Source organism: Beta vulgaris, chromosome 7 (genome assembly GCF_026745355.1).
Source record: "Beta vulgaris subsp. vulgaris cultivar EL10 chromosome 7, EL10.2, whole genome shotgun sequence".
Lineage (NCBI taxonomy): Eukaryota > Viridiplantae > Streptophyta > Magnoliopsida > Caryophyllales > Amaranthaceae > Beta > Beta vulgaris.
In genome coordinates this window covers 53,268,911-53,285,861 of record NC_079208.1, presented here as the reverse complement: position 1 = coordinate 53,285,861, position 16,951 = coordinate 53,268,911, and the positions used below count along the sequence as shown (strand labels likewise).

At 39.5% G+C, this 16,951-nt stretch overlaps 1 protein-coding gene across 1 annotated transcript; it reads right to left on the bottom strand.

Annotated features, from left to right (window-relative positions):
• Positions 1-583: 583 nt before the first annotated feature.
• LOC104899759 (serine/threonine-protein kinase GRIK2) lies at positions 584-16,681 on the bottom strand. The gene is made up of 12 exons (XM_010687019.4): positions 16,377-16,681; positions 15,871-16,201; positions 15,030-15,104; positions 14,901-14,945; positions 14,125-14,199; positions 5,131-5,218; positions 4,915-5,039; positions 3,807-3,902; positions 1,597-1,663; positions 1,381-1,496; positions 1,206-1,284; positions 584-1,034 (listed from the first exon to the last, which is right to left on the bottom strand). Exons 2-12 carry the CDS (start codon positions 16,195-16,197, stop codon positions 844-846), a joined length of 1,284 nt encoding a protein of 427 aa, XP_010685321.1. The 5' UTR covers positions 16,198-16,201; positions 16,377-16,681; the 3' UTR covers positions 584-843.
• Positions 16,682-16,951: the final 270 nt, after the last annotated feature.

The following is a 16,951-nucleotide window of genomic DNA, read 5'->3' as shown; positions in this document are numbered from 1 at the left end:
AATATTTTCGAAAAAGAAAATGGATGTTTTGGGAACAAGTAACATTACCATGAGTAATGACATCGAATTTCCTTTACAAATTTACAATATAATGCATTATTATTACCACCATTTTATGAAATTTAATCAAACGAAAGTCAGTGGCTCAACATTGCCCAAAGAAAGGACTTAGATTACTAGTGTCGCTTCATTACCAAGCTCAGACTTTTTGTTTTGAGGGGAAAATTCATACTTCTTCCCTGCACCTATAATGGAGAGTTGCAACTTGCAACACCCTTTATGTAATCATATTAATATGGAGTATTAGTCGAAAATAACGGGTAGTGTTACTTGCATTTATGAGCTGCATACAATTTATAGTACTCCATTATCTTTTTAATAAGCTGCAGCTAAAGAGAAGAATCGGAGTAGTTGGTTCTTTTCTCCCACTTCCAGCTGTGGAATGTATTTTCACCAGGTTCATCTTGGAGTGATTTCTTCATTCCTCCAAATTTCTAGCCAAAACCTCAGTTGTAGATAAACCAACTTATAAAGCCAAAATAAGTATGCGTAGAAAAAAAAAACATAAACAATCCCAAAGGGGTAAAAGAAATTCATGCTATCATCAATATAAAGTAAAAAATAAAAAATATTTTCCTTTCGCACAAAAAAGCACCCCCATAAATCTACTCTCTTTCCTCCTTTTCCTCTTCTCCGCAATGTTAATTTCACTAATATTGTTCCTAGCATTTGCTACTGTACAACATACATAAACATCATTGATGTATAAGAAAAACAAACAAGCGCATACGAGCGAATAAATAGCACAAAACTGAACGTCTGCCAAAAACAAAAATGGGTTTGTCATAACGTTAAACTTTCCCCTTCTGCTTTTGAATCCAAATCTTGTGGAAGTACTTCAGTATCCACTTTATGCATATCCCCCTGCAAGCTATTTTGCTTGCACCAGCATAAAAACTCAGGGAGCGGCCCATCTTCCCCAATAACCCATGGATGCTCAGCAACCATTTCTAACGTCAGCCTTTCATCAGGATCTGTCGACAAAGGTTGTTTCAGAGTCAAAATAGTGGACAACTGGAATAACAGCTGATTTCTTGTACTAAAAAAACGAGAAAGATGGTGTCCTTGGAGAAAAAAATCTATAAATTTGTTAAAAGAGGTTAAGGCAGTGCAAGCAATGTATGAACTCATAATAGTTCACTCACCTTTGCATAGGAGTCCCTCTAATAAATTGCAGAGTTGTGAATTAAGATCATCGGGGACATAGATGGGATCATTAACAATCTGCCACGTCAAAAATAATTGTCAGAATATATAAGAGCGAACATAAAATAATAATATTGAAGCATGATGCCATTAGTGGATGAGCAACCAGCAAACCTTGTCATAGGTCTCTTGTAGTGTCTCTCCAATGAAGGGGAACTTTCCCATTATCATGCAATACAAGGTGATTCCCACGGCCCATGTATCAGCAGCTTTGCCATGATAAGTAAGACCTGTTTAACAAAGAAAAGCAAGAGGTTGTAGGCATATTACACCAGTCTCCACACCCTTCAAACCACTACTCTGGAGGGCCATTTGTAGCAAAACACTAACCTAAGCAACACTCTGGTGCAGTTATAACCGGTGTTCCAGGAGAGCGGCGTAGCTCATCATTATCACCCTGCAGATATGACTAATTAAGAAACAATTGAAGAAAAATACAAAGGCAAACAAACTAAAAGATATACATAATTTATTTTGAAAAGAAATTAATCTTGAAAGCAATAAATAGAATGTAAATCTGTCTTGGGATTCGAACATTCAGCTCGGAACTTATGTGAGAGTTCTTTCTAGTAAATGGTAATAATCAAGACTACTTCCGTCACAAACTCAACAATTCATAAGCAAAATGAAGAGAAAAAAGTGTGGAAACCAAGCATCAGGCCAAAAAACCTTTTACAAAGGGGATGTAATAACATTGCCCAAACAAATCTTAGGCCTCAACCCTCAATCAAGTACATCAGCTAATGATATCTGAGAAACTTGCTTCTCAAATATTGCCTCTGCATAATTTTCATTCTTCTTCTTGGAACTTTTTTAAGAGAGTATCCTAATTATAGATTCTCTTCAAATGCAATCCGAGCATTACTACACTAACAATTCTTCCTACAGATTATTAACTTCTCTCCATCTTTATGAAAGTTCAATTAAGACAAACATTTAAAAACGTTGGGCGTAACAAGAATTCCTCATCCATGACTTCGTTTTCAAGTTAGGTTTCTGCAAGCTCATTGCAACATACCCAACAGAGGAGAAAATATGAAAAAGAAAAGAGATAAATAATTCATTGGAGAGGAAACAAGAGATGAGTGATGACCAACAAACTCCGTGTATTGAAGTGTGTGAAAGATCATAACCAAGATCCTTGTCAAGGATAAAGAGAATTAAGGATAGATGGATATTAATAAAAACAAACATTAAGGAAATGTACAAGCATTTAGAAAAAACAATTTTGGTTTATTCTAACGATCTACCATATAAGCTATATATCTTATAAGTTGCAAGAAAAGAGAGAAAATATTAATTCGAGAAGAATAAGACACATGATTTGCTTGCAGATGACTTGACAAGGTGAGAAATATGACCAAAAAAGATATACCACATAAGTATTTGGAGTTTGGACCTACTTAAGGATATATAATAAGAAGCAAAAGCATTGTTTGGACATATGGAGGGTTAACGCAGGATTTTCCAATCACAATTAGACTACACTAAGGATCTGCATTAAGTCTTTTCAAATCGCAGCGATAATAAGTGAATTAAAACGGTCTATCCAGGATAAGGTATTGTGGTGTAGGGCTGTAAGCTGTTAAAAAACAATACTGTATAGCTGGATGAGACTAGGGCTTGCTTAATGCTATGTTAGAGTTATAAAAACAAAAATTAGAATACCAAGAGTTTAGACAAAGTACACGGGATGTCATGAATCATGATACCAAAGAGGGTCAAATGTGGATTTAGTGGGGCATAAGATGGTAAAAGATATTGTAATATCCCATCATTTTAAAAAACAAAGCAGATATTGTACAACTTTATTGTTTCAGTAAATAATTATTAAAAGGTTGTTAATTATTAAAAAGGCTTATTATGACTTTTATGAGGTATTTTACAAGATTAGCTGATGAAAGATGTTTTAATTGAAAAATATATAGAACAGGCCTAGATTTTATATATAAAAAAAAGATATCGTAATACTTCATTTTTTCAGTAAATAATTATTAAATGGTTGTTAATTAATAAAAAGGCTTATTTATGACTTTTACGAGGTATTTTACAAGATTAGCTTATTAAAGATGTTTTAACCGAAAAATAAATTAAATAGGCCTAGATTTTATCGCCAGATTAAAAATTAAGCTAATTTTCAATCCTAATGGGGAAAGACTTCAGTATGTGAATGAATCTGTGAATGCATCCTATTGAGCGTGTTGGGTTGCCGGAGGAAATAAGTTAAAATTTTCACTTATTGACCAGCTTTATAGAAAAAGAAAGGTATAATAAACGTCGTGAAAGGGTTTGTTGAAGATCTCATATTTAAAGTAAGCGAAGAAGATTTTAGTTTTCCCCTCCTGATACTTGTCTATGCACATCTTAATTTGTTCCCTCTACAAATATTAATCTGTACTTTATTTGCAACAGAATACGAATTGATGTTATATACTTATATGTGTACCCTGGAGCAGAAACCATAAGGAAAAAACACATGCATAAAAATTCCAAAAGCACATCCAGTTCATATTCAGCATAATGAGATATAATTCCTTTACCTCAAATACTTGGCTGACACTGAAGTCTGCAATCTTTACAGTGCCATTTTGTGTGACCAAAAGATTTTGAGGCTTGATATCCATATGTACTATATTCTGTTGCTCAAAAGAAAAAGAAAAATTGTCAAAATAAGTAAATGCTAGAAAATACATGTTAAAGAAGATATTTTTTAACTCCCTCTAGCACCATGCTTAGTATCTCATTTCTTCTCCCGTGAAAGTATGCCTCAATGAAGAAGACAAGAGAAAAATGCTACATATAAAATGAAGAAATCAATAGTGCATATGCACAAATTCCCTGTCCTATCCTTTTGTCTTCTTATTCCTTACTCGATATGCTCATGGAATAACATAAATAGACTTGTGTAATCTCATCTTTTAAATCTATTTCACTTTTCAATGCTTCAAGAGGTATCTATCAGACTTAATCTACTGCACACTATTAGCAGTAGATGAGAAAACCATGATTTACCAACTTCTAAAGTGATAGTCAATGCAGTAAATAAATAAATTTGTCTGATTCTAATGGAGAAAGATCCACTGTACTTTGCTCCAGATTATAAAGCTAAATCAATTGGCTAAGTAAATGCTGCATTTTTCCCCTATTGAGAAGTCGGAAATATTTTTTCTCCACCCAAACATATGTGTAGGATAATATGAGACGGTCATTCAGCTTTGAACCACACGTCAACTGTCAACCATCTTTCAACACAGGGAGAAGGCTGCATACATCAAATCCTACTTGACCATAAAAGGGACAGAGATATGTAGGTTGGGAGCCTCTACATGTTATTCCTTTAGTAATGGTTCAAAGCATATATATATGTAGGGTTGGGTTTCCATGAGAACAATTTTTATATAAAATCAATTCTTATACGAGAGCATGAGAACACTTTGTTATAATCTTTTTTAACCAATACCTAATCCATTTTGGCTAAATTATAACTTTTTTCCTTTTCGGGGCCAATCTTCCAAAATGATTATATTTTCAGAAAAAAAAAATTATCATGTTGTATCTTAAAAATGGATTAAGCATATTATCCAGGGCAACATAAAAATAAAAAACTTAACCAAAAAAAACATGAAAAAGGTGCTTGAGTGATCTTACATGTGAATGGAGATACATTAGCCCAGAAACAATATCTCGTAAATATTTTCTTGCAATAGCTTCCCCTAAGCCGCCAGGTGGTCCAGAACCATCACAATCCCATTTTCCCTCCACATACTCAAGAACTAAATAGAAAAGCAATGGACATTTCAATTATAAATTTAGATGATATATAAGAGAAGAGGCAGACAAATCAAAGGGAGTTGGCAATAATACCCATATAGAAGTGATCTGTGTCTGGGTCATCAATCACCTCAATAAGATTAACTATGTTGGGATGGCTCACGATTTTCATAATCAACACCTGAAAGTAATTTCTAATTAGATAAAAGCTTCAAACGTCAAAATGCACTGGCAATATGTAGCTCTGTGGAACAAAACATTATATTATACAGCACCATCTAACGTGAATACACAACTACTAGGGCTGAGGGAGATCACATATAGAAGGTTGTTTTTAGTACACTATACAATCATCTTAGCCCAGTGTTAAAATATTCTTTGTCATTGCCTCCATAAAACAATAAGCCTTGACAAGCTTTTGTTCTTCGGATATAAACAAAACCCACACAATTTCCTCCGCCACCATTTATTAATCATGAATTACCATCAGAAACAGGCTTTGATGTGATCATGTGATCCACTATGAGCACAGAGAATATAAAATGAAAAATCTAGACTACTAGTGAACCCGGCTGCAAAGTAACAAAAAATTGATGTCTTCTATCCACATACTTTTTATGACTTCAAGAGTGCAGTATTGAACTATTGATTACCGAAAGTCGATAATTTCCCTTTGCTTTCTCTATAATGTAAGATTCTCAGTCCCCACTCCCCACTGACTGTAACAAGTTCAAATTTCTACCAAAAAGGCATATTGATGTCCAATAAAAAAAATATTTTCATCAGCTAAATAGAAGCTGGAGCACCAATTTTCAGGGCAAAGGATGGGGATCTTACAAATCCAGAGCAAAATACTTATCAGCCATTAGCAACAAGAACATGAAAATAAAGACTTTGAGAAGATTGGAAGAACAAATAAGAGGGTGGGGGGATCCAACTCTACATTCAAAAAGTGTTGCGTACAACGTTCAGCACAATGTGAAAGATGCCAGTCGTAGCCAACTCTTTGCCACAGGAAAGAGGGGAAACTCTATCGCCAAAAAGTTAATGAAAGGCAAGCCGTAAATTAATTATTCAAGTGCAACTAGGAGATCCTATTAAGGGTGCTGGGAGGCTAAAACTACTTAAAAAAAGTGTCCTAGCTTAATTAGTAATAATCAATTGAATTCTTTTCTTCTACTCTCCACACACAATCTGTAAATTCAATCAATTTCTGTTGATGTAAGCTGGATTCTAGTTCAGTTGTCATTCAAAATTCTGGTTCTGTCCAGAGGAAACGGTTCTGACAACAGTAGCTCTGCTGTCTCTCTAAAAAAAAAAAAAACTAGCACCCAAAAACTGTGATAGACCAAGGTGGGTCACGTGAGGCAAGTCCGAATTTACAAGTCTATACTAGGAAGAAGAAGAAGGTCTTGGGTCAACTTTCCAATTTGATGATTTGCACATCCCAAGACTAAGGGAAAAGCTGGGAGCTAAAAGTGTTATGACATTTTCACAATAATAGTCATCAGTTAGTTTTGCCTAGTGCACTCTTTTGCTAGTTTTAGAAAGAGCTGTTGTGAATTCTTGTTTTAAGAAGGAGTTGGTCAGGTAGAGAGATCTATCCAGAAATATCTAGAGAGAACTTTAGAGAGTAATGGCCTCAAGTCATTAATGGAGAGTTATGGCCTGAAGCCATTTATTTTGTAGTCACATTTATTATCCTTCTATCAATCAATCAACAATCATTCCTCAGTAGTTATTGCTTGTGTCATTTCCTTTCAATTATTAGTAGATTATTATCCTTATGTCAATTATCCCAAAGGAACAGAGATTACTTGTTATAAGGAGGGTACGGACCAGGGGGTCCATTACATCTGGTATCAAAGCACGCACGGTCATGGTGCTGTCGAACACGCAACGTCTCGACGGCCTCGAGGAGAAGCTCGCAGAGGTGGAGTCGAGAATGTCGGCTATCGACGAAAAATTGGAGGCACAAGAAGGAACCCTTCGTAGAGTGGTGGCCGAAGCAGTGGGAAAGGCCATGGAAGAGAACCAGAGAGCCCTGAGAACCCAGTTGGCGGCATTGTTCGAGGAGGAAAGGAAGAGAGGTGAGGAACCGCGGCGGGAGCCGAGGAACGCTTACGATGATGTTAACATGAGGGCAGGCAACATGACCACCATGAGGAGGGAAATAGATGGAAACACCGGAGGCTCGATATGCCGAGTTTCGAAGGGAAGGAACCGGATAATTGGATTATGAGGGCAGAGATGTATTTCGATTTCTTTAGGCTGTCCGAAGAAGATAAAGTGACTGCTGCGGTCGTGGCCATGGATGGGCCAGCCCTACAGTGGTATCAATGGGAGAACCGGAGACGACTGGTGCTAGGATGAACGGATCTCAAGAGTAGAGTATTGAAAGAATTTCGGCCCAGCCACGCCGGATCATTACAAGAACAGTGGTTGGCGGTCACACAAGACGGCGCGGTGGAGGAATACCGCCGAAGATTCATTGAATTGGCTTTTCCATTGGAGGATGTACCAAAATCCCTCATGAAGGCTCAGTTTATAAATGGGTTGGAAGACGATATAAAGGCAGAATTGAGGTTATTGGACCCTGGCACATTGGAGCAGACCATGGAACTTGTTGGGCGCATTGAGGAAAGGAATCGGATTAGTAAAGGGAAAAAGAGTTTTGGGCCTTGGAGGAGCAGGCCGAATCCATCCAGCTGGAATACTACCAACCTGGTAGGACCCAAACAGAAAGGAGGAAGTGGGTAGATCTCCACTTATGGGCTTCCTTCGACGAGTGGGCCTAACAAACCATGGGTCAGACCCACAGAATCACAAGGCTCGGTGAGTGTAGCAAAGAATCCCACTGCCTCTCTTTCAAAGACGAGTGGGGACACGCGCCGGTTAACCGAAGCAGAATTACAGGAGCGACGGGCGAAGGGACTCTGTTTCCGGTGCGATGAACGGTGGGGGGCAGGGCATCGTTGTAAACGGAGAGAAATGAGCGTTTTGCTAGTAGCGGAGGAGGATGACGACGTTGAGGAAGACTGTCCCACCGGCGACGACGAGGCACATCCACCGGTGGAAATATCCTTGTGTTCGGTTATCGATATTTCCAAACCCAAAACCATGAAATTAAAGGGGGTCGTGAACGGAAAAGAGGTGGTGATAATGGTGGATCCGGGAGCCACCCACAATTTCCTATCGTCGGCCATGGTTGCGGAGGCCCAGATTCCGGTAACGGAGGGAAATGAGTTCGGGGTATCGCTTGGCAACGGCGAGGTGATACAAGGGCGAGGAGTCTGCAGGCGAGTGAGGGTTGAGCTAGGCGTCGGGGTCACCATCGTCGACGATTTTTTGCCGCTGGGGTTAGGCAACGCCGACATCATACTAGGGGTGCAGTGGCTGAGTCGTTTAGGCTGTGTCACCACCAACTGGAAAACCCACGTGATGAGTTTTAAGGTGGGTGGCAGAGAAGTGGTGTTAAGGGGGGACCCGAATCTTGAGAGCTCGCATATATCGTTAAAGGCCATGATCCGAACAATCAGTAAACAGCAAGGGGGAATTTGGGTGGAAATCAATAAAATGGAGGAGAGAGATGGCGAACTAGGGGGAGAGAGACCGCCGGAATTTTTGAAGGAAGTCTTAGAACTTTCCACGCTGTTTTTGAAATGCCCAGTGGGCTGCCGCCGGAAAGGGGACACGTGCACGCAATAACCTTGAGGACGGGGAGTGATCCCGTCAGCGTGCGACCCTATCGGTATCCCCAAATTCAGAAGGACGAGATTGAGCGACTCATACGCGATATGCTGGATGCCGGAATTATTGCACCATCTACAAGCCCATTTTCGAGTCCGGTTTTGCTAGTTAAGAAAAAAGATGGGTCACAGAGATTTTGTGTGGATTACCAGGCTCTCAACAAGGAAACGGTGCCGGATAAGTTTCCCATTCCGGTGATCGACGAGTTATTAGATGAACTTCACGGGGCTACCATTTTCACAAAGCTTGATTTGAAATTCGGGTACCATCAAATCCGGGTACGGGAGGAGGACACCCACAAAACCGCTTTTCGGACCCATGAAGGGCACTACGAGTTCTTGGTCATGCCGTTTGGGTTGACCAACGCCCCGGCCACTTTCCAATCCCTCATGAACAAGGTATTCCAACCCTTCTTGCGTAAATTTGTACCTCTGTGTTATGATGATATATCAATATATAGTAGAAATGAGGAAGAGCACAAGTCACATGTTTGGGCTGTGTTGGGGAAATTGGCAGAACATCAATTGTTTGCAAATTCAAAGAAGTGCGAGTTTGGTAAGCCCAAAGTGGCTTATTTGGGCCATGTCATATCCAGCCAAGGGGTGGCAATGGATGATGAGAAAATTAAGGCCGTGTTGAATTGGGCCTGCCCGTCCACCTTAAGAGAGTTGAGAGGCTTTTTGGGCCTAACAGGTTACTATAGAAAGTTTGTGGCCCACTATGCTCAAATCGCTGGGCCATTGACTTCTCAATTAAAAAAAGATTCGTTTGGATGGTCTGAGGAAGCAGAGAACGCCTTCCAACAGCTGAAGGTTGCTATGACTACGGCGCCGGTGCTAGTCATGCCCGATTTCCACAAGCCATTCGTGGTGGAAACCGACGCATCCGGGTTCGGGCTGGGCGCCGTGTTGATGCAAGAAGGAAGACCGGTGGCCTACTACAGTAAATTGATTGGGATTCGGGCTCAAGCTAAGTCCATTTATGAGAAGGAATTAATGGCGATTTGCTTGGCCGTGGTAAAATGGAAGCATTATTTGATGGGGAGACATTTCATCATCCGTACCGATCAACGGAGTTTGAGGTACATCACGAAACAAAGAGAAATTGGGAGTGACTATCAAAAGTGGATGAGGAAGCTTGTGGGCTTTGACTTCGAAGTGCAATACAAACCCGGGGCTTCAAATCGGGTTGCAGATGCTTTATCCCGCAAAGGAGAAGGCGAAGTGCATTTATGGGCAATGGTCCACACACAAGGAGTGGATTGGCAGGAATTAGAGAAGGAACTGATTAAGGATGAATGGTTGGCCAGCTAAGAGCAGAAATTGGGCCTAACTCAGAGGGGCCCAAGGGGTTTACTGTGGAAGGGAACAAGGTCCTCTATAAAGGGCGGATTGTATTACCAAAGAAATCCCAATTTATTCCACTATTACTCAAGGAATATCACGACACCCCAACTGGAGGTCACGACGGGGAAGTCAAGACTTATCTCCGGGCCGCCGGCGAATGGTACTGGCAGAGCATGCGCAAGGCCGTCGGCGATTATGTCAGAAAGTGCGAAACATGTCAGCGAAACAAAGGGGGGCAACAACAACCGCAAGCGCTGCTGCAACCCTTGCCCATTCCGACGGCAATTTTGGCGGATATCTCGATGGATTTCATTGAGGGATTACCGCCTTCCAAGGGGATCGATGCGATTCTCGTGGTGGTGGACCGGTTCTCTAAATATGCACACTTCATTGGGTTAAAACATCCATTCAATGCCCTTAAGGTGGCGGATCACTTTGTTAAGGAGGTCATTAAATTGCACGGGTTTCCCGAGTCCATCGTCTCCGATCGGGATAGGGTGTTTATGAGTAAGTTTTGGCGGGAGTTATTCCGATTACAGGGGACCCATCTGAAAAGAAGCACTGCATACCATCCGCAAACGGATGGTCAGTCCGAGATTGTTAACAAGGGGGTAGAGGCGTATATTCGTTGTTTCATCGCCGGCAAGCCTAAATCATGGGCCCAGTGGCTGGCATGGGCCGAGTATTCATATAACACATCCCCACACTCGGCAACCAAGATGTCGCCATTCAAAGTGGTGTATGGGCGAGAGCCGCCGAGGCTATTTAGGGTGGGCAAAGGGCAGACACCGGTGGATCAAGTGGAAGAATGGCTACAGGAGAGAGATTACATGTTAGATGAGCTGAGATTGAACTTGTTCCGGGCCCAGCAGGTGATGAGAAAATATGCTGATCAGAAACGCAGGCACGAGAATTTTGAGGTAGGCGAGAAGGTTTTCCTTAAGTTGCAGCCCTATCGTCAGAAATCATTGGCAATCCGACCGAATGAGAAGCTGGCAGCCCGGTTCTATGGACCCTTCACGGTGGTACAAAAGATTGGAAAAGTCGCTTACAAGTTAGACTTACCACCTTCTAGTAAAATTCATCCAGTGTTCCATATATCTCAACTCAAGCGCTCGGTGGGGGACATGGCCACCAATCCGACCATTCCCGAACAACTATCCAGTGAGTTGGAATTGCTGGTGGAACCGGAAGCAGTATTAGAGGTTCGCACAAGGCCCAGACGAGGAGTCATCAGGACCGAGGTCCTCATCAAATGGACCGGCCTTCCTCTTTTTGAAGCTACTTGGGAAGACGGAGAGATGCTGGCACAACGGTTTCCGGAGTTCCACCTTGAGGACAAGGTGAATCTGCAGCGGGGGAGTAATGTGATAGACCAAGGTGGGTCACGTGAGGCAAGTCCGAATTTACAAGTCTATACTAGGAAGAAGAAGAAGGTCTTGGGTCAACTTTCCAATTTGATGATTTGCACATCCCAAGACTAAGGGAAAAGCTGGGAGCTAAAAGTGTTATGACATTTTCACAATAATAGTTATCAGTTAGTTTTGCCTAGTGCACTCTTTTGCTAGTTTTAGAAAGAGCTGTTGTGAATTCTTGTTTTAAGAAGGAGTTGGTTGGGTAGAGAGATGTATCCAGAAATATCTAGAGAGAACTTTAGAGAATAATGGCCTCAAGTCATTAATGGAGAGTTATGGCCTGAAGCCATTTATTTTGTAGTCACATTTATTATCCTTCTATCAATCAATCAACAATCATTCCTCAGTAGTTATTGCTTGTGTCATTTCCTTTCAATTATTAGTAGATTATTATCCTTCTGTCAATTATCCCAAAGGAACAGAGATTACTTGTTATAAGGAGGGTGCGGACCAGGGGGTCCATTACAAAAACTATCCTAGAAATTCTAGCACCCAAGGAAAATCTGGAAATTTTGCACTGCAAAAACTTTCAATTCTGTTCCACTTATTCCAGCTTTTCCATCTCTTCTCATCTATTTCTGTCTTTTATAGGTTTGATGTCATTTAGCTCTTTGAAATTTCTCTGAAGTTGGTTTTGGGTTGAAGTAGCTAGTAGTCACTTGTCAATCTGATTCACCCCCCTCCCTAACCTTAAGTTCACCTCTTTCAGTGCATCAGCCACCACTTCATCATCATTACCGCTCCTGCTGCCATCCATGTCAAGCGGCAACACCCACATCTATCTCCTCATTGCACCACTGCAGTCAATTCTGCTCCAATTATATGTGACTTCCAACAGGATCTGATAACACCGACAGTCATTGAGGTTGAAGCCAACACTGACTTGCTGATCCTGTCCATATTGACCATTATTGTTCTTTCAATAATATGCTTTTTTTTCATAGTTTTGCTACCATTATTGCCAAAACTAATTAGCATTCCAAGCCTAGGAACAGGAAGTTATAAACTGGTTTCAAAACTTGTACAAAGCACAGAACTGAGATAATGTCAATTACCTTAAATCTTAACCCTACATGTTAATCATATGTAGCATAGTTGTCTGTCAAAGAGTCTTGTGACTTAGATAGGAAAGTGACTTAAATTGATTTGCATAGGGGTAGCTCACGCACTCTGTTTCTAGTGGAAAGATATCCTAGCAAGTTTGGCCTTCTTCCATAGGACAGCTCTTCAACTGAATCTGGGAAAAGCTATTGTATGCCAATGTGGGAATAGGGCTAGGATTTATAACTGCTTCTGTGATACTCAGACCAATTCCACCCTTTCATCCAAAAAGAGGACCAAGGTAGGTGCTTTTGAATGCACAACCTTGACTTCTTAGTTCTTACCACGTCCCCAAAAATAATATATAGAAACCAATTACAAAAATTCTTTCATATACTTGAATCCAGATTCATCCAGCACAATGGAGTAGGAAGAGTACATTATTACCCTCATCCTACAAACCAACCAAAAAAAGGGACACAAGGAGCGATTTTATATATCCATTGAAAAATAAGCGGGGAGGAACCAAAAGAGCGGGGCTGGTGAGGGATAGCCAAAACATATGCACTCCACAACTGGAACGGCGACATGTAAGTGGTGTCTATTGGAGATGTCTTAAGCATAACCGAAAGTAACAAACACAACCTATTCTTCATAGGAAACTCAACACATTCTTTAAATCTTGATACTGAAAATACTTTCGATCAAATGAACAAATTATTACAAAGATATCAGACTTCTAACTCTCCTCTTCTCCCCCATAAGCCTTTGAAATTACTACAAGCCACAACCAACACCAGTACACCAAAAATGTGGGGATCACACGCTCATAAGTACTAGTCTACGAATACCAAAGCTAAACTACATCAGGAAGGAATTTCTCATAAAAACCCCATCAAACATACCACAAAGGCACAAATATCATATCACGCCAAAAAAAAGGATGCCACTACCAATTGCAGTATCTAAATTCTAAACCAAGGAGATTTCACTTGTTTCATTCTTCATCACTCCTATATAAAACCCTTCAAAACATCTAGTCTCAAAATTCCACAAGAGAAGACCATCGATTTTCCTTTTTACTGAACTAACATAAATGTATATGAGCGTTTATGTGTCTCTTGTTAGCCAGTATTAAAACAGTAGTTTACACATCAATATAAAGGTTATGAAAATTTTCCCCACGGCTCCCCCCTGAACAATTAGAGGTAAAAATTTGTCAAAGTAGCCTTTTTTGTAGAAACTCTCCAAAGTTAGTCTAAAGTAGGACATATTTCGTGTATATCTTCCAGGTGCCAGGCACCAAAGTAAAGCTTCAAAAGTCAAGAACCTTCACATATACTTCTCAAATCCAGATGCCACACTTGATCAAAAAACTCTAATCTGAAGAGTGAAGAAGCTTTAGATAAATTCACTTAAGAAGCGGAAATTTTACTTGAAAAATTGGAAAACTTATGTGACATTTAGTAATTTCTATAATACGAATTGAAGCCTTAATTGTAGTACCAAAAACAAGTTTTGAACATTGTACATACCTCCCGAAAAACATCTGTCATAGCAGTCTCTGAAGGTGCAACCCGTTGCTTTAACAAATGGGACTTGTGAAAAGCCTACATAACAGATATAATAAGTAATTATTACTCTTGGCACGCTTAGTAAGAGAAGAAGAATAAAGTACTGTAAACACACGTAAAGGTATGTGACAGCACCAAAGTAAGCAATAAATTTATTACAGGAGTACTATCCACCTGCAGTAAAATTATGCTACTCAAACTTGGCTACGTCTACAAGTGTCCACTCAGATACGGTGTGTGAAGTGTCATACTTCGCCATTTCCCAGAAAAATGCCAAGTTAAATGGTGTATTTAAGTGCCATGTCGTGTCCGAACAAAGAGCCTGACACGGGTACGCGAACAAATTAGAAGAATCGGAGCAAAACTGAGTAGAAGTGTATACTCCCTCTGTCTTGCATTATGCGAGTTCAAAATTTTGTAACTTGCAATTGTAAATTACAGATTCCAAGTTTATAAACAATGTGGTACAGAGAGTATATACAGACAAGTAGCAACAACCACTTCCTTAAAAAAAAAAGTGCAAAAAATAGTAACTTTAAACACGTAGCCCCTTTTATTTTCTTGATTACTTGTAACTTCAGAAAGGAAAACCGCAGTTCCCAAATTCACCACTCAAAAGGAACTAGCTCAATAACTCGAGTTCCTTCCTTGATTCAATCTCACACAAAAAGAAGCCAATACGTAACTAACGAAAGCCTACAAGCATAGGAAAGAAGAGGATAAAAACGGAAAAAAACCTTTATTGCATAATGTTTTCCATCTTTGCTGCTTCGATAAAGAACCTGTTACATTACAAGATATACATCATATATAAATAAATCACATCACAATCAATAACGACCACAGCGAGTTCGCAACATTCTTACCACTTTTGCATAACTACCGGACCCAATTTTGAACTCGCGGATATACTCATTAATCATCTTGATTCCATTTTCATCCTAGGGACGCAAAGCTAGAATTAGTATCTTGTTCACTACCACAAAACAATGAAAAAAAAAGTACTTTATCGAAAAGATAAGTACTTGGCTTGCATTTAAAATGCACACATAATAACAAACACCAGCATTAGTTAAACATTTACGGCCCGTTTGGTAGTTGTTAATAAATTGCGGTAATGGTAATGAATTTTAAGTGTAATTTTATTAGGGAAGCACCCTTAAAATCTCCATGGGGAGGCATTTTTTCTCCATGGGCAAGCAATCTCACCCCTAAACTTGTGTTTTTGTCTCCAAATGGAAGCAATTTTCATTACCACTCATTACCACCCTACAAGGTGGTATTGGATGGGAATGAAAATTCAAGAAGGAAAGTGGACATTTTAGGATAAATTAGCATTACCATGGGAATGGACAATGATATTTTTCACAAATTTACACATGAATTCATTCCCATTACCACCATTTATGACCAACTACCAAACGGGCCGTTACAGTAATAAAAGAATACTACAAGACATCTTTTACTTAAAAAGCTTTGCTAAATTTTCCAAGTACAAAAACCTCACCACAAAAAAAAGGGACATTAAAAGGCAAACCCAAAAAGGTATAGCTTCAAGCATAGACGTTGCAGCAAATATAACTTGATACCAACTCAATAATCACTAGAAAAGAAGAAAAGAGGTTCTATTTTTCTGCACATTGAAATATACCATGAGGCACAATAATTTTATAAACCATCCTAAATTCTTATTCCCACACTGCTCACCTCTGAACGCACGAGTCTGCGCGTTTCCTTGACCTCGAATTGCCTACAAACCAACCCATTTCTAATCTTAAAATTGATAATCTCTTCTGATCGTTTCGCCCCAGTAGACACCTCACTTTCATCATACCCTTGTGTCATGTTAGTAGATTCCCCGTTATAAAAACTATCATCCACGTCATCCACATCATCAACATCATCTTCTCCTCCACCATCTAACAAAGGCTTCTGTGAAAGCACGCTCCTATAGCCGCCAATTCGAAACTCCGGCCTCGCAATAGCTTTACGCCGTCTCGAAAACCCAAAGCAACCACAGCAGCCCATCTCCATCAATCTGAAAGTACAATTACAAGCATTGTATAATCTCATTCACAATTACAAAACACAAAAGGATCATCATACACCTTCAACCTTGTCAAATTCAGGAATTCAATTACTATAAACACATAAAATCAACTCAATTTTATCTGCTATAAGTGAAATCGATAGAGAGATTAAAAAAAAAGTACCTGCTACCGATGTGTCATAACTTGCAATTTAACGGCAACGCCATGGAAATCTTTGTTTTATAGGTCGAAAAACGTCGGAAATTGAAAAGAAATTTGTATCAATCAACGAATTTTGAAGTGATTGATGTTCTCTTTGATTCTGTGTTATTCGAATTAGGGTTTCGATGGATGAGATGAGAGAGGAGGAAGAAAAAGATCAGAGAGAAAGAAATTGTGTTTTTTTTTTTTTTTTGACTTAAACCGTTAAACAAACGTGCCAAGTTGCCAACGTTTCGTCAAGTACAAGGGTTCTTGCCTCCGAAATCCTAATACACTCGAGTTTCTTCATATACTTGTGCGGTTGTGCCAATAATAATGTCACATAATGTTATCAACTTGTGAGTTAGGATCCATCATTTTTAGTCAAATTCAATGGATGGATATAGTTTATAGGAAAAAAAATCATGCATATAATAATTGAAGTATTTTATTATAATTTTTTTAGTTATATAAGCCATAAAGACAATACAAAGTATTGTGAGAATAATGATACGGCTTACCCTAATGAGGGTGTCTGGGCTCATATATACTATATG

Excerpts from the sequence above, each read along its gene's own strand:
- LOC104899759 (XM_010687019.4), bottom strand. The coding sequence starts at position 16,197 with ATGGAGATGGGCTGCTGTGGTTGCTTTGGGTTTTCGAGACGGCGTAAA. Across the intron at positions 14,946-15,029 it reads CCGGTAGTTATGCAAAAGTG|GTTCTTTATCGAAGCAGCAA; the intron begins GTAAGAATGTTG and ends GTAATGTAACAG. Across the intron at positions 1,035-1,205 it reads AGAGGGACTCCTATGCAAAG|ATCCTGATGAAAGGCTGACG; the intron begins GTGAGTGAACTA and ends CTTTGTCGACAG.